This window comes from Nerophis lumbriciformis, linkage group LG34, assembly GCF_033978685.3.
Source record: "Nerophis lumbriciformis linkage group LG34, RoL_Nlum_v2.1, whole genome shotgun sequence".
NCBI lineage: Eukaryota > Metazoa > Chordata > Actinopteri > Syngnathiformes > Syngnathidae > Nerophis > Nerophis lumbriciformis.
This window is the reverse complement of record NC_084581.2, coordinates 8,243,487-8,271,256: the sequence shown is the minus strand read 5'-3', so window position 1 is coordinate 8,271,256 and position 27,770 is coordinate 8,243,487. Positions and strand designations below refer to the sequence as shown.

Below are 27,770 nucleotides of genomic sequence, written 5' to 3'. Positions count from 1 at the left end.
GTCACAGTGAAGAGAGGGGGGGCACAAAATATTTTCTTCTTGCTAGGGGGGGGGGCGCAACAGGAAATATTTGAGAAGCACTGATCCATGCCGTGTTTCTCATACATTTATGTATTAGTGGCAGCTTGACACAAATAGATTTGGCGCTACCTGTTCTATGTCACTCAGGGAATGCTAAAGCGGCTGTTTGCAACTTACTCAAAGTCAAAACATTTTAAAACCAAAAATATAACAAGAACACCATCAGCTAGCCTATGTTAACATTCAAAATTTAGCCGAACATATTTATTTTAAAGTTTCTATATTTTTACAATTACTAATTATTATTAAAAAAAAATTGTTCGGCCGTCCGAAGAATTGGTCTGGCATTCATGCTTGTCATACATAAACAAAAGCAGTCCAAGAGAAGCAACTAACAATTTGCAGTAATGTTGTTGTTATGATAGAGTAATACAATAATAGCTAACGATAGTAGCTAATTTTTGCTAAATCGCTATCAGTAGCTGACCACACAAAGCTAATGTATGTTTTATATACAGGCGAAGTCACGTTACTACGTGTGGAACACATTGCAAAAATCAGCGCCCTCTAGGCATCCGCGTAAAGGTTGCAAACTACCCCTTTTGTGCAGTTTGTCGTTCCAGCTCTGTACAGTAGATGGGACCGTAACTCTGCTTTATGACTCCCAATAAGTACCTGGTCTGCCAGAGAATAAAATGACTTAGCAGAAGAGATTAGTGTTGCCAACTATATATATATATATATATATATATATATATATATATATATATATATATATATATATATATATATATATATATATATATATAAGGGCTGCAACTAACAACTAATTTGATAATCGATTAATCTGTTGATTATTACTTCGATTAATCATCGGATAAAAGAGACAAACTACATTTCTATCCTTTCCAGTATTTTATTGAAAAAAATGTATTGTTTCTCAGCTGTTTGTAAATGTTGCAGTTATAAATAAAGGTTTATAAAAAAATAAAATAAAAAAAGGAGCCTCTGCGCATGCGCATAGCATAGAGCCAACGAATCGATGACAAAATTAATCGCCAACGATTTTTATAATCGATTTTAATCGATTTAATCGATTGTTGTTGCAGCCCTAATAAATAAATATATATATATATATATATATATATATATATATATATATATATATATATATATATATATATATATATATATATATATATATATATATATATATATATATACAGTCATGGTCAAAAGTTTACATACACTTGTTAAGGACATAATGTCATGGCTGTCTTGAGTTTCCAATAATTTCTACAACTCTTATTTTTTGTGATAGAGTGATTGGAGAACGTACTTCTTTGTAACAAAAAACATTCATGAAGTTTGGTTCTTTTATGAATTTATTATGGGTCTACTGAAAATGTGACCAAATCTGCTGGGTCAAAAGTATACATACAGCAATGTTAATATTTGGCTGCATGTCCCTTGGCAAGTTTCACTACAATTAGGCGCTTTTGGTAGCCATTCACAAGCTTCTGGCAAGCTGTTGTTCCTGTTGGAAAACCCAACTGCGCCCAACACCCAACCTCTGACATAACATGGACAAAGATAATAGCTGTTTGGCCACAATACCCAGCAATATGTCTGGAGGAGAAAAGGTGAGGCCTTTAATCCCAGGAACACCATACCTACCGTCAAGCATGGTGGTGGTAGTATTATGCTCTGGCCCTGTTTTGCTGCCAATGGAACTGGTGCTTTAAAAAGGACAATGAAAAAGGAGGATTACCTCCAAATTCTTCAGGACAACCTAAAATCATCAGCCCGGAGTTTGGGTCTTGGGTGCAGTTGGGTGTTCCAACAGGACAATGACCCCAAACACACATCAAAAGTGGTAAAGGAATGGCTAAATCAGGCTAGAATTAAGGTTTCAGAACGGCCTTCCCAAAGTCCTGACTTAAAACATGTGGACAATGCTGAAAAAACAAGTCCATGTCAGAAAACCAGAGGTGGGACCAAGTCATTGTTTTGCAAGTCACAAGTAAGTCTCAAGTCTTTGCCCTCAAGTCCGAGTCAAGTCCCGAGTCAAGACAGGCAAGCCCCGAGTCAAGTCCAAAGTCAAGACTGGAAAGTCTCAAGTCAAGTCCTAAGTCCTGCATTTTGAGTTTCGAGTCCTTTTAACCACAGACTAATATATTAACACAGATTGTGTATGCTTTTCAAACGCTGTATTTATTTATTAAAACAAGTGCATTTTAAATTGCAGGAAAGAAAATTGTGCTGACATTGCACTTTATAATAGCACTATTAACCAGTCATTTTAAACATTAACTCATTCCTTTACAGAACAAACACATTAAAAAATAAAGTGCAAATGTACTTATTTGTACAAAAGTGTTAACATTGAAAAAACATGACATATACGTGAACATAACAAAAAAGTTGTACTTTTTATATGTCAGGGCCCTATACTGCATTGCATTTGCAAAAGACCAAATTAGCCAAGAGTCTGTCAGTCATTTGTGCACGATGGGGGCGTAGTATTTATTTTACCTTTATTTTACTATTTTTGTCTTTTTTTAGGTGGCTAAAATACGTGGTGCTGCTGACCGCCGTCTAACATTACGTGTGATATATTGACTAACGTAACCCTGCTTAAAAAAAATCACTGAACAAAAAGTATGAATAAGGTAGTGAACTGCAACAGATTCCCGTGTTTGCAATAACGTTATAACGTTAGCAGTGAGTTTACAGCCTCACTGATTTAACTACACAGCAAATAAAAGTCACGTTACTTAGCCAATAAATGTTATCTTACATTCAAAACTTACCGTTCTTTGTGCAACTTCAAATGCCGGACGAAGTTGGAAGTTGTTGCCTCTCCATCAGTAATTTTCGAACCGCATGTGTTGCATACTGCAAACCGTTTTGTGTTGACCACCTCGTAATTTTTATACCCAAACGAAATTATTTTAGGTATCATTTTTTGTTCACTGGCGTGTGGTTTGGACAAGTCTTCTTCGTTGGTTGTCCTGCAATTTGATTGGATGAATGCTGTGTGATGAAAACAAAGTAGATCTAATTTGATTGGCTGTTGTACTGAGCTCAGTACAACAGCTGGTGTGCTCTAGAGCACACCAGCTGACACACGCAACGCTGATAGACAAGTACACAATGAAAAATATGGAGCGCTCCCGAATAACTTTTTCATCTTTGGGTTTTGGGGAAAGTAGCAAGTCATGTCAAGTCATGTCAATTCAAAAGGCTCAAGTCCAAGTGAAGTCACAAGTCATTGATGTTAAAGTCTAAGTCGAGTTGCAAGTCTTTTTACATTTTGTCAAGTCGAGTCTAAAGTCATCAAATTCATGACTCGAGTCTGACTCGAGTCCAAGTCATGTGACTCGAGTCCACACCTCTGCAGAAAACCAACACATTTAGCTGAACTGCACCAATTTTGTCAAGAGGAGTGGTCAAAAATTCAACCAGAAGCTTGCCAGAAGCTTGTGAATGGCTACCAAAAGCGCCTTATTGCAGTGAAACTTGCCAAGGGACATGTAAGCAAATATTAACATTGCTGTATGTATACTTTTGACCCAGCAGATTTGGTCACATTTTCTGTAGACCCGTAATAAATTCATAAAAGAACCAAACTTCATGAACGTTTTTTGTGACACACAAGTATGTGCTCCAATCACTCTATCACAAAAAAATAAGAGTTGTAGAAATTATTGGAAACTCAAGACAGCCATGACATTATGTTCTTTACATGTGTATGTAAACTTTTGACCACGACTCTATTTATACACATAAGTAAGCGAATGACTTTTTCAGCTGGTCTTTCGCCCTCTCCCCCATGCATATATCTGTCTTGCCTCTGACATAAAAAAAGAGACAAAAATAAGCAACAAAAGAAAGTTAATGTGTATTTCTAAAAATAGTTGTTTTGCTTTTCATATTTTTCTGCTCACTTTTTGCCTTCCACTGCATCCATAAATTACATAATCATTGGACGATACAATTTAGACAATAACATCATCAAACCCTTCCCCCAACACCGTATGCCCTAACAAAAAGGTGCTAAAAGGGTTGCTAACTGTTGCTTATAGAAACAGCCAACAATACCAAAGTGAACCAAAGTTGATGGTAACAACAGGGTCTACTCTTCTGTGATGTTTTCTGCTTTCTCTGCTCTACCGTTGTCTTTTCCAACACGCAAATAACAACTGTTACCATCTGTAGCATTATTTGCCTCCCTGTCGACAAAGGGGAATTATAAACATACAGTATGTTGCGATGGTGAAAGCATTACTCCTTAGATTACAAATGATATTTACGTAACTGATGCAGCTATTACCGCCATCCCTGCTACACACTGGAAACACTCACCACATCGTAATTTATTATTTTATGACGTACCGTAATTTCTTCTATTGAATTGATTGTCATTGCAAATACATTCCTCAGCTGGACCTGCCTTTCCAAAAACATCCATTTGTCTCCTCACTTTCTGGTCTGATGCTCCGCCTCAAAAGGACCACCACCCAGGCCCCGCCCCCTCCACATCTTCCACTCATGGTCAGCCCTTCACCTTGTTCTCGTGTTGAATTGCACTATATAAACCATTCCTAAAAAAAATAATAATACAAATCTTTGAAGAATTAGTAAAGATGGCTGCTATCAGCTGAGTCGTTGTAATACAGTAAGTAGTAATAGTAGTAGTGGTGTTCCAGTTGTACTACTCCTTACTGGTCCAGTACAGTAAATATGACAGAAGCCATTTCGCTGATTCAGCTTTGAAGTACTTGCAAATATATAAATATATATATGTATAAATATATATTTATACACACACACATATATATATATACATTAATATATATACTGTACATATATATTATATATACAGTACAGGCCAAAAGTTTGAACACACCTTCTCATTTCAATGCGTTTTCTTTATTATCATGACTATATTGTAGATTGTCACCGAAGACATCAAAACTATGACACCTGTGAAGTGAAAACCATTTCAGGTGACTACTTCTTTAAGCTCATCGGGAGAATGCCAAGAGTGTGCGAAAAAGTAATCAGAGCAAAGGGTGGCTATTTTGAAGAAACTAGAATATAAAACATGTTCAGTTATTTCACCTTTTTTTGTTAAGTACATAACTCACATAACTTACATGTGTTCATTCATAGTTGGGATGCCTTCAGTGACAATCTACAATGTAAATAGTCATGAAAATAAAGAAAACCCATTGAATGAGAAGGTGTGTCCAAACGTTTGGCCTGTACTGTATATACAGTACATTCATATGTGTGTGTGTGTGTATTTATGCGCAAAGAGAAAGTGAAGCCATTGTTGTGTGTTAGAAGTGCATGAGTCCTAAAGCCCAAATTCAATATATTCTCCTACTTTACGCTCAATTAACAATACTGTAGTACTTTCCTCAGATGGCACATGCAATATATTTTTTGACTATTTTTGAGTGGTCAAGCAACATAACAACGCTGAAGTATTAGATGTAATATTTGTATTTCATTTCACATTTTAATGAACAAGAGTACAGCGAATGAAAGTCCCCTCTAGATGATTTCTAAAAAAAATTTACATATTTAATCAAGCACTGTTTAAATGGACACATAGCCCAGTATTTTTGCAAGATGTGTATTAATTATATGTAAAGTAAGTAAAACCAATATTTAAATGGAGTCATTTGTACAATATATTAAAGTTTTAAGTAACTTATTAGGGGGGCATGCTTTGTTGAATTGATTAATTATGATGTGTTTTGTTGGATGGAATTAGAAAAATGTATGATTTTTTTTTTTTCTTTATTTTTAGGCAAGAGCAAAGCACACACTCCTATTCGGCATGTTAGAATATTTCCTCAAATAGTGGCCTGCGCTCTAATAGTGCGTGTCAACAAACAAATGCATCATCTCAAATAGACGCCCCTCAGGGAAAAAGCACCAGGTAGCTGTAATTACCTTTTACTGTAGCCATATTTGCACAAAACTGTACACTTCATAGAGGACAGCTTTGAGAGAGAGAGAAAAATACATCTTGAAATAAACCCTGGAGCTCTGCCAACGATCTTGTAGCTGTAAAAGCTCTCATGTTGTTTTTCTTCAGCGAATATGCTAACCTAGCATGATATTGCTGTTAAAATGTTAGTGTAATGTTAGCACTTTAACATACAAAGCTATGGTAGTGTTGCTAGCGTATTACTCCTTTAAGTTACCCCGTTTTATGTGCTATATGCTACATTGGGCAAGTACACAATAGCGTATTTTTGGAGACGCTTGTCAAAAAAGCTCGTTAGCATTGTTTCCAGAAGGATTTAATAAAAGCACTTCTAAAATGACTACGATTCTGCATTAAGGTTAGCTGATTGGTGAAATTGCCGACTGATCATGCTGCATCCCAGGGTGCAGAGAAGTCAAGCGACGTGCAGAAAGTTGTTTATTTAGGTACCCAGCAGGTACAAGACATTGATACAATGTTGATTATGCATTCATGTCCTTTAAAACTGAAGTCAAAACAACATTGTAAAATAATTGTATTGGCAAATAAAACTGAATTCAACACAACATTGTAAAGTAGTTGTATTGGTAAATTCTAACAATGGATCCACATTGTTGGTTGGAAAATGACCACATTTCAATGGTCAAATCAACATCAGAACCCAATAGTGATTAAAAAAGCATGTTGTTCCAACGTTAAGTTTGAGTTGCTCAACATCAGGACTTAATTCAACAAACTCTCAACGTTGTTTCAATGCCTTGTGCCTGCTGGGTACCATTCAAGAAGAAAAGTAACAGAACTCAGACAACAACAGAAGACTTTGACATACATTAGATAATGAAAGAAGGATTTCGGTGGAAATAATTAACAATGTGAACACGTGTTCTGGTAGGACAATGAAACCAAACAGGAAATACTACCAAAATAAGAATCAGAGGACAGGAAAATAAAGAGCAACGTTCAAACTGTCATGTGGGGTCATGACAAGTGACAAACACTTTTGAGTAGTGAAGGGTTATCATTAAGCATCTTTTAGAGGAAACAAGAATCAAAACGTAAGTGTAACATAAAAGTAGCCATTCGTACGGTACTCTCTGCACTTAAGTAAATAAACGGCGTGGGCCACTGTTTGGGGAAACGTGGCTAAAACTTGACCTTCCGCGTGACATTTGGGTTTGAGTTGTTCACCCGAGCCCAGATTGATTTGTGCTAATAAAAGTGCACATGAAAGAGATGAAATAAGGATATTGTGTCCCAGGTTCCTATATATATATATACTGTACATCCATGCAGCTGCCTTCATGTTGGACGTGCAGAGTGCAGCAGTCACATGCCCCCCAAACAACCCCCCTCCTCTTGTGGGAAAGCAGATGAAGCTGTGAGGTTTCCCCCCTAAGTGTGTGTGCAGCTGTGTGCAGTGGCTACACACACTCACACTGGGACTTGTTGTTGTCGTGGCGTCACACAGGAAGCGTCACCAGTCAAAACGAAAGTGTGCTCTATACTTGTCCACGTATATTTTGATATATTTTGGTTGCCAGGGCTCAAAAACTTTCGATATTTTTGCAGTAGAAAAGTGTGTATCGGCTTTATTGTCACTCAAATTATGTAACATCCCTGCTGATTTCATGTTGCATTCAAAGAATACAGTATTTATACCTTTTAAATGAAGTCCTTTGGGAAAATTGTGTGTGTGTGTTTTTTTTTTACTTCATTTATCCATCCATCCATTTCCTATTTATGGTCATGGCTTAGTTCCGAACATGCATACCGTTTAAAAGTTAAAAAAGTTAAAGTACCAATGATTGTCACACACACACTAGGTGTGGCGAGATTATTCTCTGCATTTGACCCATCACCCTTGATCACCCCCTGGGAGGTGAGGGGAGCAGTGGGCAGCAGCGGTGGCCGCGCCCGGGAATCATTTTGGTGATTTAACCCCCAATTCCAACCCTTGATGCTGAGTGCCAAGCAGGGAGGTAATGGGTCCCATTTTTATAGTCTTTGGTATGACTCGGCCGGGGTTTGAACTCACAACCTACCGATCTCAGGGCGGACACTCTACCCACTAGACCACTGAGTAGGTTTCAATATGATACAGCACATATTTTCCTTTTCTCCTTAAAACATTGAAGACTTTTATGTTTCACTTGTTTTTGCTGTTCTGTGTGGCGCTTGAGTGCATGGAGGTTCATTTGTGTCTTTATCACACATTGTTTTTTTCACATCAAATTATGCTGACAATTTCAGTGGGAAAAATGGTAGCAAAATGCGTGTTTAAAAATTCAGTGAATAAAATTACAGCGTTTTTAAAAATTTAGTGCAGAAAAATGCGCTGCTTTAAAATGCGAAGCCGCACTTCTGGTGAATCGAGACTGAAGCAGTCGAAAGGTGTATCAGAAACAGCCAATGAGGTGTCAAGTTTGATGTCACATGACACGGGTCTTGCAAAGCCGCTAAAAGACAGTTACCCGGGCTACCTTAGCGTAATACAACATTTCAATGCGGACCACTGGATGTTTCCAAAATATAGAAATGATTCCAATGGTTAGAATCTGCACTTTTGAGTGACATACAAGTTACTACGGTAACCATAGGAAGCTCTGCTGCATGCAGACAAGGCAAGGAAAGAGTGGGCGGGGCTTGTTTACATTGCAACAAGCCTGAGAGGCAAGTGTCAGGTGGAGGTAGATTTCTACAACAAAGTTCTGCAGAACCGTGACATTATGTCAAATATGTGGATGTGTTTTACCCTTTGCGTTTATGTTTCTCCATGTTTGTTGCATCGTTGTTGTTCTTGTTGGATTATAAAAGATGTCGATCAAGGAGGTGGTCTGGGAAGGAACGTTCAAATATTCTGAATATTCAGTGTTTTATTGTTCATAGTTAATGTTGTAAATCCCACATTCTGTATTTTCATTCTAAGGGTTTTACTCAGTACAAAGCTAAAATTGAATTCTGTTTTTGAGATGGTCTAATATAACGTTTTTAGTATCAATCATTGTTGTATGTTCTTTGTAAAATCATATGATCAACTTTAATTTTTTTTGCAGAATTGTGGGATTTTTTCACCTATATGTGTGAATGTGAATGTTGTCTGTCTATCTGTGACCCTGAGAGGGACAAGCGGTAGACATACTTGCCAACCTTGAGACCTCCGATTTCGGGAGGTGGGGGTGGGGGCGTGGTTGGGGGCGTGGTTAAGAGGGGAGGAGTATATTGACAGCTAGAATTCACCAAGTCAAGCATTCCATACACACACACACACACACATATATATATATATATATATATATATATATATATATATATATACATATATATATATATATATATATATATATATATATATATATATATATATATATCCTGAAAATATGCAAACAAAACTGTGTTTAGATAATTGATACTTCAAACTTGCATAAATAAATCTTAATATAACATAACTTGGCTTCTGAGAGCTTCAAAATGTAATGAATAAAATGCTAAAGTTGTTGATAAACAAGCAATTATTTTAATAATTAGATATGGTCATTTTAAATTAATTATTATGATCATTTAAAATTAATTATTTCAAACATGTTTATTTAAATGTATAATTCTATGGCTGGATGTAATAAGGAGTCAGAAAAAATACAAATAAAAATACAATTAATTTTGATGTTTTTAGCAAAATATAGTAATGTATTTAGTTGTTTTTTTTAAATAAAAAAATATATTTATTTGTAGGTAAGATAAACATAGTAATACAATTTATCTCTAGTCTGGATGATTTAGTCACCCTGTTGTACTCGTCCCGAGGCCACGCCCCCTCCAGCTCCGGCTAAAAACCGGGAGATTTTCGGGAGAATATTTGTCCCGGGAGATTTTCGGGAGAGGCGCTGAATTTCGGGAGTCTCCCGGAAGATTCGGGAGGGTTGGCAAGTATGAGCGGTAGAAAATGGATGGATGGATGTACAGCAAATTACTCTGTTTAAAAGTGTTCATAAAAAGGGATCCAAGCACATACAGCAGATCACATGGCCTGGCTTTATCGTCCGCATGTCATGTGACTTCAAACATGACCCCTCATTGGCTGGTTCTAAGACAGGATCGATTGCTTTGGTCTTAATTTTGTGTTTGTGTTTTGAAGCAGTGAAGTTATCTGCACTGCATTTTTGTACACCACATTTTTATAAAACACTGAATTTTTACAAACACAATTTATAAACACTGAATTTCAAAACAGTTTTTCACTGAAACTATCAACATAATTTGATGTAAATAAATTCAGTTCCCAAAATTCATATGCAAAAACTTCAGTATCAAAATAAAAGCTTAGGTAATGAAGACCAAAATTTACCTCTACAGGTCTGGCCTGCATACTGCAGCATCCATCCATCCATTCATTTTCTACTGCTTGTCCCTTTTGGGATTGCCGGGAGTGCTGGAGCCTATTTCAGCTGCATTCAGGCGGAAGGCGGAGTACACCCTGGACAAGTCGCCACCTCATCACAGGGCCAACACAGATAGACAGACAACATTCACACTCACATTCACACACTAGGGCCAATTTAGTGTTGCCAATCAACCTATCCCCAGGTGCATGTCTTTGGAGGTGGGCGGAAACCGGAGTACCCGGAGGGAACCCACGCAGTCACGGGGAGAACATGCAAACTCCACACAGAAAGATCCCGAGTTCAATTCGCATCATGTTATTAAAATAAGAAGTACAGGCTACCCCCTCCCTTAGCGAGATAAAATGCATCCAAATCTCCACAGGAGGTCAGCAGTGAGACAGCGCGTGCAGATCAGGGTCACTGTAGAACCTCAGAGACCTTTGCTAGGACTGCAGGCCTTAACGAGGTGGCCCACTGCATCTGATGATGGCTGTTGAGGTGTAAACCCCTATGCTGGCATATGACGCACATGCACACACGCACACATCCTGTCATCTTTTTTCAATTGTGTTACCAGTCTAATGACTGGTAACACAATGAAAAATGTAACAACAAGCGTAACAAAAGTGAAAATTTTAGCCTTTACAAATATTATAATGCCCAATTCTTAAGGTTGGGTTTATGAATATTTTCCTTAATGTGACAAAAGTTGAAACACTGCATCACACGAAGAGTTGTTTACAATCTTTTTGTTCCCCTTGTGGTGCTAAATAAACCAACAGAATTGCAAGAAACACATCTTTTTTTCCAATACAACAAAACTACCAGCATAACCACACACACAATTTAGGCCTCTGAATAATAAAAGACAATGCAAGAGTAACATTTTATGGATGTGCTAACAGTAATAATAGCTATCATCTCCCTCACTTGTTTGCCCCATTTCTGACAGAAGGTGCTCACTTTTGAAGTTTTAGCTTCCAATGAGAGATGTCATGGGGTCCAAAGTCGTTATGCGCCTTTAATCGGTGATGATCGGCTGATCTGCTGAGCCCAGCTGATCTTTACCACAGCTGTGTCCCAATGTTTACATGCTAAAGAATGTAGTCATGTCAAAGAATCAATAGGGATGCACGCTCAGGGAGACACAATTACATTTCCACAAGCCTTGTTGCACACATGCATACATTCCAGGAGGGTGCATGTCTTGCCAGAACACCGGCTCCAATTTGAGAGCAAACTGCAACGAGCGCGTTGTTCATCCACTGTGCCGAGCCGCTTCTAAGATACTAATCCTCACCACCACGGTGCAAAATAAACTGTTTCTTCCAAGTATTATTATCACTGGAGGGCCAGAGGGAAATAAATGGTTAAGCATGCCACACACACACACATTCTTGTGTGTACGTGTGTGTGTGTGTGTGTGTGTGTGTGTGTGTGTGTGTGTGTGTGTGTGTGTGTGTGTGTGTGTGGGACCTCCGAAAAATGCCTACATCTTTAGGACCACCCTTTCTAGGTATATAAAGATTTGTATTTACAACATTAATAATATATACATTCTATGCAAATATAAACAAAAGTAAGCTTTTAGTTAATTTTTGTTTTGTTTTGTTTTGTTTTGCTTGTAATTGGTTTTTAATCTTCATTATTTACTTAACGTACAGTATGTCTCAATATACATACATATATATATATATATATATATATATATATACATATATATATATATATATATATATATATATATATATATATATATATATATATATATATATATATATATTTATATTATTATTTTAAATTCATTTTGGCCAAAGGGGACACATTTCAATTTCTTACACACACTTATTATTTCATATATTGGCCAGAGGGGGAGCACTTAAAATTTTTACACACACTTGTTATTTCATATGTTGACCAAAGGGGGAGCACTTTTAAAACCGACACACAGTCAATTTGAAAAATCCCTTCTTTTTGGGACCACCCTAATTTTGATAGATTTCACCACCAGGGGTGCAAATGAGACATTCTCTATTAGATGCAATGTTATTGGGACCATGATTTATGTCCTGACTTGTTCACCGGTCCTCATATGGAAGGTACTTTTCCTTGTCGATGTCCCAAGAAGGGTGGAAATACAAGAACACACACATACACACACACACACAAACACACACACACGACACAAGAAGCTCACCACTGAAGCTTCAATGTAAAGTAAGGGTGATCAATAAAGATGTCGATACTACTGATACCTAGTATCAGTATATAAACAATATGTAATTTATATCAATATTGTTTTTTCTTGTTTTAGTTATTACAAATAAAAATGGTCCCTAGTGTGTGAATGTGAGTGTGAATGTTGTCTGTCTATCTGTGTTGGCCCTGCGATGAGGTGGCGACTTGTCCAGGGTGTACCCCGCTTTCCGCCCGAATGCAGCTGAAATAGGCTCCAGAACCCCCCGCGACCCCAAAAGGGACAAGCTGTAGAAAATGGATGGATGGATAGTTATTACAAAATAGTTATTTTTGGTTGTTTTTGTTATCGTTTACAAGCTCAGGGAATACGTCTCTGGATACAAGAAGGCTTTGAGGGCAAAACCGAAATGATTTAAATGGGAGCCGATAGTAGTTTTTGCTTTGAATGAGTTGTTGTGCACTCGTCACTTTATTCAGTTAAAAATGTATTTATAGCATTCAACAGCAAACACCAAATTAAATACATCATCAGAATGACAAAATACTAGCATTTCTACATTACTACAATAAGGTGAGCTTATAACAATGTAATTGTGTTAACTTTAGTTACTTGCCATGAAACATTTTCACTTCTATAATCTGTTGTCCAAGTATTGGATCAGGACTCAATATGGGGTTGGATTGGAGTCCAAAAATATTCATCAGTCAGTTACAGATGTAGACGCTGTAAGTTTGATCATTTTTGTGTTAGCACTTTAGCACACATTGCATAGCGACGGCTCAAACGAAGCATTATGGAACACTAGGAGTGGTATTGTGTCCCTCTATACCTCGACGTGTGTGTCACTTTAAAAATAAATGTGACCGATACAGCTGCTGTATCGTTTTGAGTGTGAAGAGCCAAACTCTTTTGACTTCCAAGTGAGAGCTCGTAGTGAAAGAATTCGCAATTGACAAAGCAACAATTCCTAAGTGTGGGATCATGTTGATCTCCTAGCGCCACCTAAGGTCAATGTTCTTCTCTTCCTGTTTACCACTTGGCTCATTGACCGGAGTTGCATGTTTCATATTCCTTTCCTGCACAGCTGTTCAAAAAATATCTTTGCTAACTATTAATTGTATTTGCAGGTCACATGTAGAGATTTGTTTAATCCAGCAGATGGCGCCATTATGAAACACTAAGAGTGTCAGTGCAGGTAGTGAGTGTGCCATACACTCACCGAGGTGTCATTTACACATCACTAAACATTCTGTGGCTACGCTGGTGTTGCTAACGTTTATGTCCTGCCGTCTCACTCCTTAATGTAATGTTGTTGAATGTGAGACATGTCTTCTACTACAACTTACAGTGTGCATGTCAATACAATGGTGCTTCTGGGACACACCGCTCATTAGCATTGAAGACACAGACGCACAAAAAGGTGTGTTCCTATGTTTTAAGCGTCAAGCTAGATTTTGGACTGTGCACTTTTGATACACTGGTCACAGTGGGAGCGAGTGGCTCAGATGGTAGAGCGGCCGACCGGAGGGTTCTCGGTTTTCAAATCCAGCTTCCGCCATCCTAGTCACTGCCGTTGTGTCCTCGGGCAAAACACCTCACCCACTGGTTTAAATGTGCATAATGGGTTTCTCAAAATAAAGCGCTTTGGAAAAAGCCGAACCCTAACACACCATCAGCAGCTTCTCCATATTTTCATGGATAAATGTTCACCGCTTAGATATTATGTTAACGTCGCGTTGTGTGGCGTTATCGTACAACTCCTTCACCAAGTTAGCTTGTCGTGTTCTTGATGATTTCTTTCTTTAATTCAATGAATATCACCCACTTCTTCTTTTCAGCACTGTCCTTCACACTCACCTTCGTATCTTCCCACGCTCGGAAAACAAAGGTGTGTCCATTTCTCGCTATAAGCTACTGTTAGAACGTATCAGACTTCTATTTAGTATTGGAAGAATAGTAGGACATACCAGAAAAAGCTTGACAGCTCAGCAAAAAGAAGCATCTGGTGGAAGACAACAAAAAACTGAAAAAGGCACCGACAAAAGCGGGCTCGTCTCCTCTTCCTCTCTGGGCCTAATTAGTGCATTCAGCATATTGTCCTCCCTATGGCTGCCATTAATCAACCCGTGCTCCTCATCTGTGATCTCGCCATGCTTGCGCACACCAAACGGCGGTCCTGATGTCAGCGCTTCGACGGGGCGGCAGCATGGAGCCCGCAAGTTCGTCGTGTTGATGTTGCCCAATGAAATCTGCCTAGCAACAGGTGGCCATCTTGTGTACTTTTACTATTACTTGCAGAAAGTTCTTTGTGCGGCATGGATTCTATACCCCCCTCCCGACTGAGCGTTGAGATGGCTTACCAGGCTCTTAATCTGTCCTCTCAGTGACATCACCCTCCCCTTGCACCCTCGCTAGGATCCAAAGCAACCTTTGAAGGTGCAGGTGGGCGTCTGGAGGTGGGAGGGGGCGTTAGGGACACTTGTTTAGGGACGGCGGCCCCCAAGTGACAACAACAACAACAACAAGGAGTAGTTCCAGACGACATTGGTGACCATGGCAACAAGGATGGCCGAGGGGGACATGGAGGAGCTGGCGGACCCCGGGTTGGGGATGGACGAGGACCCGGGGGCCCACGGGGTCCTACAGAGAGCATCGCTAAAAGAGGGATATCACAGCGACTCCCTGCTGGCACCTGACGCCGACTCCATGACAGGTAGACAGCTCATAACAATACTAAAGAATGAAATGGAAGTGATACTTTGAAGGAGAAGTTTCAAGCCAAGGGTCAGAGACCAAAGTGGGTCCTGGGGTAGTTTTTCAATCAGGTCGCAGATGTTTCATGAATTCTGTCGAGTAGTTAAGTTCTTAGTTAAGGGCTTTTTTAATGCTTTATATACTATTTATCAAATGTAATTAATTTGAATGGATACTGTCAGTGTTACTGTATCTTTCTGAGAGATTTATCAGCAAATAATGTGAGTTGAGGTCCAAACAAGTGAATGACAAACACAGGAAAAAATTGTATATTATATATTTTATTATGCTGTGTAAAATCTAAATTAATTAGAGCCTTTTTTTTGTTTAGGATCAGAACAATTCTATATTAACATGTCATTATATATTATATTATGCTGTATTAAACCTTAAATAAATCAAACGCTTGCACTTACATTTTTTGGTTTAATATCAGAATAAATCAATGAATCTGTTTAAAGAACATGAAGAAAATATTAAGTTCATATACATTTTATTATGCTGTACAAGAGCTAGAATAAATCAGACACTTGTGCTTATATGTGTTTTTTTTAGACAAAATAAGGATGTTAAAAGCGACATTCCTTCGTATTAAAGCAAAAGTGAAAGTATCAGCAGCTGTCATAGACTTCAGATGTGGAGATAAAAGCTCCCCTCCCCCCTTAATCATAAAATGACTGCGGTCATAAGTGAAGGATGTATTGCATGAGCTTCAGTGAAATCAAGACTAGAAACACTCCAATGCTTCTTTAACATTTCACTGAAAGGCAAAAGGTGTAATTTTGATATCTGTAAAGCTCTCCTAGATGTGTTCATATTTTTTTAAAGGTGTATTTTCATGAATATTTGCATGAGAGGGTGTTCTTTGTGCGTCTGAGTTGAGCTTTGGGCTGCTAATTCCCTTTTACAGGAGTGGGATTATGTGCTATTCTAAATCCCAATCCCCATATGGAGTGTGTGTGCGTGTGTGTGTGTGTGTGTGTGTGTGTGTGCGTGCGTGTGTGTGTGTGTGAGGATGATGTCACGGCTGGGACGAAGGAAAAAACAGGAAATCAAAGGCCTACACGGAAACATGGCAGATTATGGGCCTGCGGTAGCGTGTTTGAACGATTACGCTGGAAATGTGGAATGAGAAAAATGTGTTTAAAGAAAGTAGAAATCGCAGTAAAAATGCTGAGAGATGATTGATAAGGAAATTAATTTTGGATGTTAATGCTAAAAGTGATCCCTAATGCTCCCTTTGGCTTTAAGTTGCACACATTAATACACCAAAGCAATTTGATCGGACACTTCATTAAAAAAAAACTGTTATGATAGCAGAAACCGTGTTGGGATTGAGGAAAAATAACCGTTTGCTTGTCACTAACAAGCCGCAAAGTTGTAATTAGTATTTAACTATTTTTATCTCCTATCAATAAATAGTAAACCATTCATAAAAATGGAACAACATGAATTAATCTATTTATATAGAGATGGGGACCGTTCACATTCAAACCGATACGGTAGAAATCCCCGGTACTTGGGAATTGATACCGGGACTCACCTTTACCATATTATGGTATTTTTGTGTGTGTTGATAAATATTAAATGTTTGTGATAATAAAATAGATTTTTTTATTGCAACATTTAAAAATGAGCTGATTATGATATTCTGTCATATATCTTGCTTTATTATGACATCTTTGGGTCTCAATTACAGTTGCAAGTCCAAGATGTTAGATGGCAGTAGTGTATAGTTTTTGATGTGTTTGCTAGTCAGTTCAGTCTTTGCTGTCCAGTCTTTTGTTGTGCCCTAAAATGTCTTAATACTGTAAGTATTGTACTTATTACACACCGGCTGTTTGATTGTAACGTGCATCTTAGTAGATTTCATGAACAAATTTGGGGGTGTTGAAACTGCAAAACGCTAGTTAATGCCAATCAGTAGTATGTCCATAGCAAAGCCAATGTATATTAGCATCAAGCTATCGCAAAAGTGGTGCTTTACTTTACCTACAGTACATTGTAGCGGTTTTTTGAGTCAATTGCTTTGTTGGCAATAAGAATTGCAACATTACTTAGAGGTAGTTTCGCTGAGGCCACTCTCAGTGCTGCTGGAGTGATCGGCAAGTGCCGAAGTGCGAAGAGCTTGCTGAGTCAGCAACCGGGCGTGACGTCACGCGTAACCCAGCTATTGACACATGGCACCGTTGGATTCTACGTGAATCAGTGCCCGGTTGGGCCGGTGGGATTCGGTCGGTGCCAAAAAAAGTATTGGATTTGGTAGCCATTCTTACTCCTATACATTTGTGGCGGCTACCCACAAATACATTACTACTGTACATGTTCGCTAGGGGTGTAACGATTCGTTTTTACAACACATCGATTCGAATCATATTTTGACATTGCTGATATGATTCTGGAACGATAACATTTTTTTTTTGGAAAGATTCAATCCAAAATGATTCAGTGAGTTGAAATCGATTTTTAGCAAAAAAAATCAAGCAATGTGACTGTGAAATAAATACTGGATACTGCAGGTGAAGTTTCTTATATTCTTGTTATTTCTTGTGAGGGAATTATTTATACATGAAATATGGATACAAACAAGCACGTAAACAACAATTAATGGTCAGTGCATTCACATCTTATTAGAATAAAGTGCAACCAACACTTCAGGTTGAATTAACAACTTTCTGCTGTCATTTTCAACATTCAATAAAAGTACAGTAATGCTAATAAATGAACAGTCTGTTTCCCTGAGAAATGAAGTGCAACCAAACTTTTTAGATGAAATGACCAGCGGTTTGACCTGCTACGAGAGGTGGGAATCTTTAGGCACCTCACAATTCAATTACAATTATGATTCAAGAGCTACGATTCAATTAAAAATCAATTATTGACACATCTTTAATTTATGTATATCAATGCAGTTTTACATTTCTTTTTGTTTCACTAAATAAGCGATTATCACTTGGAACTTTTAAAAACAGTGTATTTGTAATAAGAAACAGTTCAATTTATTCCCATCAAATGTATTAAATTAATGGAAATATGTGCAAAACTGGACCATAAGTGCCTGATAGTAAAGACGCTGGTCGGTGACGTGGCTCGCTGCAGTCAGACCAGTTTTAGAACTGTCTGCATGACTTTATTTACAATAAATACATTGATTACTTGCATTCACTAATCCGATTTTATAAACGTTCATGTCCGAATTGCGATGCATCTAAAAATCAATTATTTTCCCCACCTCTACCTGCTACTACTCTCATTTTAATAAACAGCTATGGTGGCTGAGAAAAGTCACGACAAATGCAAAAGCCACAACACGACAACATAAAGGCACATCACAACAACATAAATAATAATAATAATGGATTAGATTTTATATCACGCTTTTCTATTGTTAGATACTCAAAGCGCTCACAGAGAAGTGGGAACCCATCATTCATTCACACCTGGTGGTGGTAAGCTACATTTGTAGCCGCAGCTGCCCTGGGGTAGACTGACGAAAGCGAGGCTGCCAGTTTGCGCTTACGGCCCCTCCGACCACCACCACCTATCATTCATTCACCAGTGTGAGCGGCACCGGGGGCAAGGGTGAAGTGTCCTGCCCAAGGACACAACGGCAGCGATTTGGATGTCAAGAGGCAAGGAGCGAACCTGCAACCCTCAGGTTTCTGGCACGGCCGCTCTACCCACTACGCCATACCACCCACATAAAGGCACAACACAACAACATAAAGGCACAACACAACAACATAAAGCCACAACACAACAACATAAAGCCACAACGGAAGTGGCAGCGGACCAGTTTTAACGACATACCAAGTGGTCGAGGCGTAAAGTTGAAATGTTGTATGAACAAAATTAGAAAAGTAGTTGAAGTGTGACCACTTTTTCAGTCATAAATAACTTGTTCAATAATACCAATATACTATGTTCATTCAATAATACTAATACACTATGTTCATTCAATAATACCAATATACTATGTTCATTCAATAATACTAATACACTATGTTCATTCAATAATACTAATACACTATGTTCATTCAATAATACTAATACACTATGTTCATTCAATAATACTAATACACTATGTTCATTCAATAATACCAATATACTATGTTCATTCAATAATACCAATACACTATGTTCATTCAATAATACTAATACACTATGTTCATTCAATAATACTAATACACTATGTTCATTCAATAATACCAATACACTATGTTCATTCAATAATACTAATACACTATGTTCATTCAATAATACTAATACACTATGTTCATTCAATAATACTAATATACTATGTTCATTCAATAATACTAATACACTATGTTCATTCAATAATACTAATATACTATGTTCATTCAATAATACTAATACACTATGTTCATTCAATAATACTAATACACTATGCTCATTCAATAATACTAATACACTATGTTCATTCAATAATACTAATATAATATGTTCATTCAATAATACTAATACACTATGTTCATTCAATAATACTAATATACTATGTTCATTCAATAATACTAATATACTATGTTCATTCAATAATACTAATATACTATGTTCATTCAATAATACCAATATACTATGTTCATTCAATAATACTAATACACTATGTTCATTCAATAATACCAATATACTATGTTCATTCAATAATACTAATACACTATGTTCATTCAATAATACTAATACACTATGTTCATTCAATAATACTAACACACTATGTTCATTCAATAATACTAATACACTATGCTCATTCAATAATACCAATATACTATGTTCATTCAATAATACCAATACACTATGTTCATTCAATAATACTAATACACTATGTTCATTCAATAATACCAATACACTATGTTCATTCAATAATACCAATACACTATGTTCATTCAATAATACTAATACACTATGTTCATTCAATAATACTAATACACTATGTTCATTCAATAATACTAATATACTATGTTCATTCAATAATACTAATACACTATGTTCATTCAATAATACTAATATACTATGTTCATTCAATAATACTAATACACTATGTTCATTCAATAATACTAATACACTATGCTCATTCAATAATACTAATACACTATGTTCATTCAATAATACTAATATAATATGTTCATTCAATAATACTAATACACTATGTTCATTCAATAATACTAATATACTATGTTCATTCAATAATACTAATATACTATGTTCATTCAATAATACTAATATACTATGTTCATTCAATAATACCAATATACTATGTTCATTCAATAATACTAATACACTAAGTTCATTCAATAATACTAATATACTATGTTCATTCAATAATACTAATACACTATGTTCATTCCACTGATTTCAGCCTTTCACCTCAGCCACTTGGTCCGTCGGCAAAACTTGCCCGCTGTCACTTCCGTTGTGTCCGTCACGTTTTTTTGTGGCTTAAAGTTGTGTTGTGGCTTTCTGCTATTGTGTTGTGTCGTTTGTATTTACTGTTGCTGTAGCTGAAAGTCGTTGTGTTGTAATTCATGACATTGTCTTGTGGCGTTTGCATTCGTTGTGACCTTTCTGGGCCACCGTTGCTGTCCACCATTCTTGTTTTGATGACTGAAGGCGATGACGCCACAGACGGGCGGACAGAATTGAAAAAACATTTAACGTCCTTATTATTAAAAGTGCTAAACTTCATATTAAGTCTGCCATTCTTAAATCCAATGTTTTTTCTGGTATGGATACAATTGATTGATTGCTTTTTTAAAACAATGTTAGATCGACATAATCCTTCCGGAATGCCAACTTGCCAAGCACAGATGGATGGAGTTGAATCTTAGGAACATAAATTGATAGATGGATGTAGTGCATGAATCGTTACACCCCGTGTGTTCGCTCTTGCTGAACACAACTGATCTGCCAGGGAATAAGAAGACGGAGAACACGGAACATTCAGTGTTTCCAATTTAGGATGGATATTTATCAAGTCATTTAGATACTCTTTAAAAACTTTTAAAAAAGCAGGAGTGCCGACTTTTAAAGTTCAAGTTAAAGTACCACTGATAGTCACACACACACTAGGTGTGGTGAAATTATCCTCTGTATTTGACCCATCCCCTTGTTCCACCCCCTGGGAGGTGAGGGGAGCAGTGAGCAGCAGCGGTGGCCGTGCCCAGGAATAATTTTTGGTGATTTAACACCCAATTCCAACCCTTGATGCTAAGTGCCAAGCAGGGAGGTAATGGGTCCCATTTTTATAGTCTTTGGTATAGGGATGTCCCGATCCGATATTTGGATCGGATCGGCCGCCGATATTTGCCAAAAAATGCGTATCGGCAAGGCATGGGAAAATGCCGATCCAGATCCAGTTAAAAAAAACCAACTCCGGTCCGTGTTTTCCAACGCACCGATTTAAATTATACATTCTACTGTTCTGCTGCTTCCTAAGTTCCGCATTTTCCAGCACACCTTCAACACATCCACAGGTCTGTGGATTCTCACGCAGTTGCTTTTAGCTGCTTCCGTCATCATTGTTCAAATATTGTATTGTCTGTCGAGACGCTTATCTCCATTCGGTGCCACACGTCCACACCATCAAAATGCAGAGGCAAACATTTCCAGATCAACACCGTATGAAAAAAATAGTGATTTCGTTTAGTTGTGATTTCCTTCTCTGCATGAAAGTTTAAAAGTAGCATATATTAATGCAGTATGAAGAAGAATATTTTAATGTAGACACATAGAATCATCATACTGCTGTGATTATATGCATCAAGTGTTCATTCAAGGCTAAGGCAAAATATCGAGATATATATCGTGTATCGCGATATGGCCTTAAAATATCGCAATATTAAAAAAAGGCCATATCGCCCAGCCCTAGTTCAATGATGCCATTTCTGTTTGTCATGTATAATTTTGTCTATTTTGTGTTTATCCTCGAATAAACAGGTCAGTTTCTTGTTACCAACCATTGTGTATTATTCAAACTCCCCTAATTCAGCAGGCTAGTTGTTATCAAGAGTACTAAAACCCTTTTCAACATGATTCTGACAACTAAGTAGGCTAAATAACTTTAAACTTTAATACATGCTCGGATAGGTCAGTATCGGTATCGGATCGGAAGTGCAAAAACAACATCGGTATCGGATCGGAAGTGCAAAAACCTGGATCGGGACATCCCTACTTTGGTATGACTCGGCCAGGGTTTGAACTCACGACCTATCCATCTCAGGGCGGACACTCTAACCACAAGGCCTCTGGAGTCTCTGACATGAATGCATTATTGTTACGACTTGGCGAGAATGAGGACTCAGGTGCAGAAGGGGAACAATTGACACAGGCTTTATTTAAACAGTTTTCTTTGAAATCTCTTTGAACAGAGTGATTAAAACAAAGCGGCTACAGAACCTAGCTTTGATACATTAGAGAAACAAAAGACATATAGGCATAAGGCCATAAACGGAAAGTCACTCCATAGGGAGGAAAAAGGCAACAGCAAAATTACACACGAATCTAATAACAAAAAAAAATCTATGATTAGCTACAAAAAGGTAAAAAAATCATGCAGAGGAGACTATAAACTATAAACAGAAAGTACGCTACAAAGAGCTGATATAACTACAAACTAAAGCGCTCCAAGAGGAGGAAAAAAGGCAGGCAAGGCACTATGAAATAACACACAAAAAACTTGATCAAAAAACTTTAGCAAACGAAAATCACTCTTTCTCAGAGGAAACAAAGAAATCAATAAATAAGGCGAGGCAATACTTAACAACTTGGTTTGATGCTGTGGACAAAGGCTGGAGGTACGTGACGAGACGATATACTCTGGCACAAGACAAGAGGAGGAAGAGACATACACATGAGGGAGGGTGACACAGGTGGGCACAATCAGGAGAGACATCAGACCAGTGAAACGGGAGGAAGGGCAAGTGACCTGAAATGAGAGGGAGAGTTAACCTTTCAAAATAAAACAGGAAATGACAAGACAACATGAAACCAGACGAAACCCAGACAAGACTTCACCCAGGTGTGACAGAACCCCCCCCTCTAAGGCCGACTCCTGACGGCCCAGGAACCTCAGGGTGGAGTCTATAGAAGTCCCTGATGAGAGTGGGGTCGACAATGTGGCGGGACGGAACCCACTGTCTCTCTTCGGGTCCATATCCTTCCCAATCCACCAGGAATTGTCTGCCCCGGCCCCGGTTCCGTACTGCCAACAAGCGTTTAACCTTGTATACTGGTCCGTCTTCAATCATTTCGGGTGGTGGAGGGGACGTGGTGGCTGGGACCATGGTGCTTACTTTGGCTGGTTTGATCTGACTGACGTGGAAGGTGGGATGGACGCGGAGGGATCGGGGAAAACGAAGCCGCACTGCTGCAGGTCCGACGAGTTTATTGATTGGGAATGGGCCTACAAAACGTGGTGCCAGTTTCTTTGATGGAACCTTGAGGCGTAGGTCCTTGGCTGATAGCCAGACTTTCTGACCAGGCTGGTAGGCGGGCGCAGGCCGTCTCTTGCGGTCTGCCGCCCGCTTCATCCGATCTCCTTGTTTGTTCAATACCTGGCGGGCGGCTGCCCAAATACGGCGACAACGTTTGACCATGGCATGGGCGGAGGGGACCGACACTTCCAACTCATTCTCGGGAAAGAGAGGGGTCTGGTACCCTAAGGCACAATGAAAGGGAGAGAGGCCGGTGGCTGATGTAGGCAATGAATTGTGCGCATACTCTACCCAGACCAGGTGCTTGCTCCATGTGGAGGGGTTCTGGCAGACCAAGCACCGGAGGCCGGTTTCCAGCTGCTGGTTTAGTCGTTCGGTCTGGCCATTGGCTTCAGGATGATATCCAGATGTTAGGCTGGCCTTGGCTCCAATTAGTCGGCAGAACTCCCTCCAGAACCGTGATACAAATTGGGGCCCCCGGTCTGAAACAATGTCTTTGGGGAATCCATGAACTCTGAACACATTAGTCATCATAATCTCCGCCATCTCCTTGGCGGATGGTAATTTAGGCAAAGCGATGAATCTGACCATCTTGGAGAATCTGTCGACCACAGTGAGGACGGTGGTGTTACCTTGTGAGACCGGGAGCCCTGTAACAAAGTCCATCGCGATGTCTGACCATGGTCTGGAGGGGATGGGGAGCAGGTGGAGAAGTCCCATGCGAGACCTGGAAGATGTCTTGTTCCTGGCACAGACCGAACACGCCTCTACGTACTCCCGGACCTCCGTCTCCATGGCTGGCCACCAGAGCCGCCGGGAGATCACAAACATTGTTCTTTTAACTCCCGGATGACATGAAAGCAGCGAGGTGTGGGCCCAATGAATCACCCGGGGACGCAGCTCAATGGGGACAAACAATCGATTATCAGGACATCCCCTAGGTGGCGGGGCCACACCGTTAGCTTGCTTTACCTCAGTTTCTATTGGCCACGTTACCGCTCCTACCACACAGTTCAGTGGAAGGATGGTCTCAGGTTGCTTGGCCTCAAGCTCGGGGTCGAATAGTCGTGACAGGGCGTCTGGCTTGACGTTGCGGGACCCCGGCCTGTAGGAGAGCGAAAAGAAAAAGCGATTAAAGAAAAGCGCCCACCTGGCTTGGCGAGAGTTAAGTCTCTTAGCCTTCTTGATGTATTCCAGATTCTTGTGATCAGTCCAGACGATGAATGGGTGTTCGGCCCCCTCAAGCCAATGCCTCCATTCCTCCAAGGCGAGCTTCACCGCCAGCAACTCACGATTGCCAACATCATAGTTTCTTTCAGCTTTGGACAGCCGCCGTGACAGAAAGGCACAGGGATGCATCTTGCTATCCTGTTGAGAACGTTGAGACAGGACCGCTCCTACTCCTTCATTAGAAGCGTCCACTTCCACGACGAACTGGCGCTGCGGGTCCGGAATGGTGAGGATGGGCGCTGAGGTGAAACGGTGTTTGAGTGTCTGGAAGGCCCTCTCTGCCTCTGGAGACCAGTGGAACCGCACCTGGGGAGAGGTAAGAGCATGGAGAGGAGCAGCTATTGCGCTGAAGCTTCTGACAAACCGCCTGTAAAAGTTAGCAAAACCCAAGAATTGCTGAACCTTCTTGCGGTTGTCAGGTGTAGGCCAATCGGCCACAGCGCTAACTTTAGCCGGATCCATCTGCACTCTTCCAGGAGCTACAATGAAGCCCAGGAAGGAGACAGTGTCGGCATGAAAAACACTCTTTTCAGCTTTAACATACAAGTCATTGTCCAAGAGTCTCTTTAAAACCTGAGTTACGTGGACTTGGTGAGTATCACTGTCAGGAGAATAAATCAATATATCGTCAAGGTAGACGTACACAAAATGGTCCAGGAAGTCTCTTAGAACATCATTGATCATTGCTTGGAACACGGCGGGAGCATTGGTGAGTCCGAAGGGCATGACCCTGTATTCATAGTGGCCGCTGGGTGTGTTGAATCCAGTCTTCCACTCGTCTCCCTCTCTAATTCGGACCAGATGGTAAGCGTTGCGTAGATCCAGTTTGGTGAATATTTTGGCCTGTTGGAGTTGGTCGAAGACAGAAGACATGAGGGGGAGAGGGTAACGGTTCTTGATGGTAATGTCATTGAGTGGGCTGTAATCAATGCAGGGTCTTAATGACCAGTCTTTCTTTTTCACAAAGAAGAACCCTGCTCCTGCTGGCGATGACGACGGGCGGATCAAGTCAGCTTTCAGTGATGCAGAGATGTAATCAGTCATGGCTGCCTTTTCTGGACCAGAGACAGAGTACAGGCGACCCTTGGGAATAGTGGCCCCGGGCAGTAAATCAATGGCACAGTCGTAGGAACGGTGGGGTGGAAGTGACAGAGCCTTAGTCTTGCTGAAGACTTGTCGTAGGTGGTGATAACAGGAGGGAACAGAATTCAGGTCCGGAAATTCTGAGTCTGTGGCAGGATTGGCAGAAAAAAGATTAATTTCCTTGACATTTTTCTTTTGGACAGTAGAAAAACTACATTTCTGGGTACATTCCCTTCCCCATACACTGATCTGCCCCGTTCTCCAGTCAACACAAGGGTTATGCTGGTACAGCAACGGATACCCCAAGATTAGCGAATGAGAGGGTGAAATAATCAGGTATGGACAAATTTGTTCCTGATGACCGTCTATGTTCATTTGGAAAGGTTCACTGATGTGTGTGATGGTGAAAAGCTCCTTACCATTTAGAGACCTGGCCCTAATGGGTTTAGCTAGTGGTTCTGACTTGAGTCCTAGTCTCCTAGCTAAACCCCAGTCCATCAGACTCTCATCTGCCCCAGAGTCTATTAGCGCCTCTAGAATTGTGGTCGTGTGATGGGTTATCGTGATCTTGGTAAGAATACGGGGCATCTGAGGAACAGCCGGAACGTGACTCACCGCCTGGGATCCCTTGGTTGGACACGAAACGACAAGATGGCCGCCCTCTCCACAGTAAAAGCATCTTCCCTCCATCAGCCGCTTGCGTCGTTCTTCTGGGGTCAGTCGGGCTCTTCCCAGCTGCATGGGTTCCTCCTCCCGATTTGTATGTAGGTGAGGAAGTAGCTCCGGAGGTGGGCGCCGAGTCGTTGACCAGCTAGGTGCAAAAGGACGGGTAGTTCTCACTGCAGCTTCCGATCCTCCACCTCGCTGTCGTTTGAGCTGGGCTAGTCGGTTGTCCGTCCTGATAGCGAGCGCGATGAGGGCATCTAGGTTATCGGGCAGGTCCAGGGGAATGAGGAGGTCCTGTATGGAAGCTCCAAGCCCCTTAAGGAAAACATCATAGAGCGCCATGTCGTCCCACCCACTTTCAGCTGCCAGCGTGCGGAAGCGGATGGCGTAGTCGCACACGGAACCGCTGCCCTGCTTTAAGCTGCTTAGCTCTTGTGCCTTTTCTCTGCTGGAGGACACCGGGTCAAAAGTTCTTGTTAGAGCAGCTTGAAAGTCTGTAAATGAGTGGCAGAGTGACGAGTTCCGCCCCCATTCGGCAGAAGCCCACGCCTTGGCTCTATCCGTAAGATGGGAAATCATGAAAGCAATCTTAGAGCGGTCAGTGGGAAATGCATGGGGCATCAGTTCATAGTGAATAGCACAGTCAATCAAAAAGGTTTTGCACAAACCGGGGGCACCAGCGTATGGCGCCGGAGGGGCCAGCTTGCATCCGGCTCCGGTAGGGGGTGACGACAGAGTGGGAGCGGCGGTTGGCGTGGGGGGCGGAGACGCCGGTTCTGGTCGAGTAAACTGCCCGAGTAGTCCTTGCAGCTGGGAGGAAAGGTGACCCATGTTCGCTGCCATCGCCGTCTGAAAATCCTCCTGTTGGGCGAGCCGTGATTCCTGGGCGCGCAGGATTTCCGTCAGTTGTTTAGCCTCTGCTGAGTCCATACTGGCCAGAGTATAATGTTACAACTTGGCGAGAATGAGGACTCAGGTGCAGA

At 40.0% G+C, this 27,770-nt stretch overlaps 1 protein-coding gene across 1 annotated transcript in view; it reads left to right on the top strand.

Annotated features, from left to right (window-relative positions):
• Positions 1-14,814: 14,814 nt before the first annotated feature.
• Positions 14,815-27,770, top strand: part of LOC133576378 (uncharacterized) — a 28,160-nt gene continuing 15,204 nt past the window's right edge. Inside the window, exon 1 of the mRNA XM_061929553.1 lies at positions 14,815-15,320. Coding sequence (XP_061785537.1) covers positions 15,161-15,320 — 160 coding nt within the window. The 5' untranslated portion in view covers positions 14,815-15,160. The remainder of the gene's footprint in view (positions 15,321-27,770) is intronic.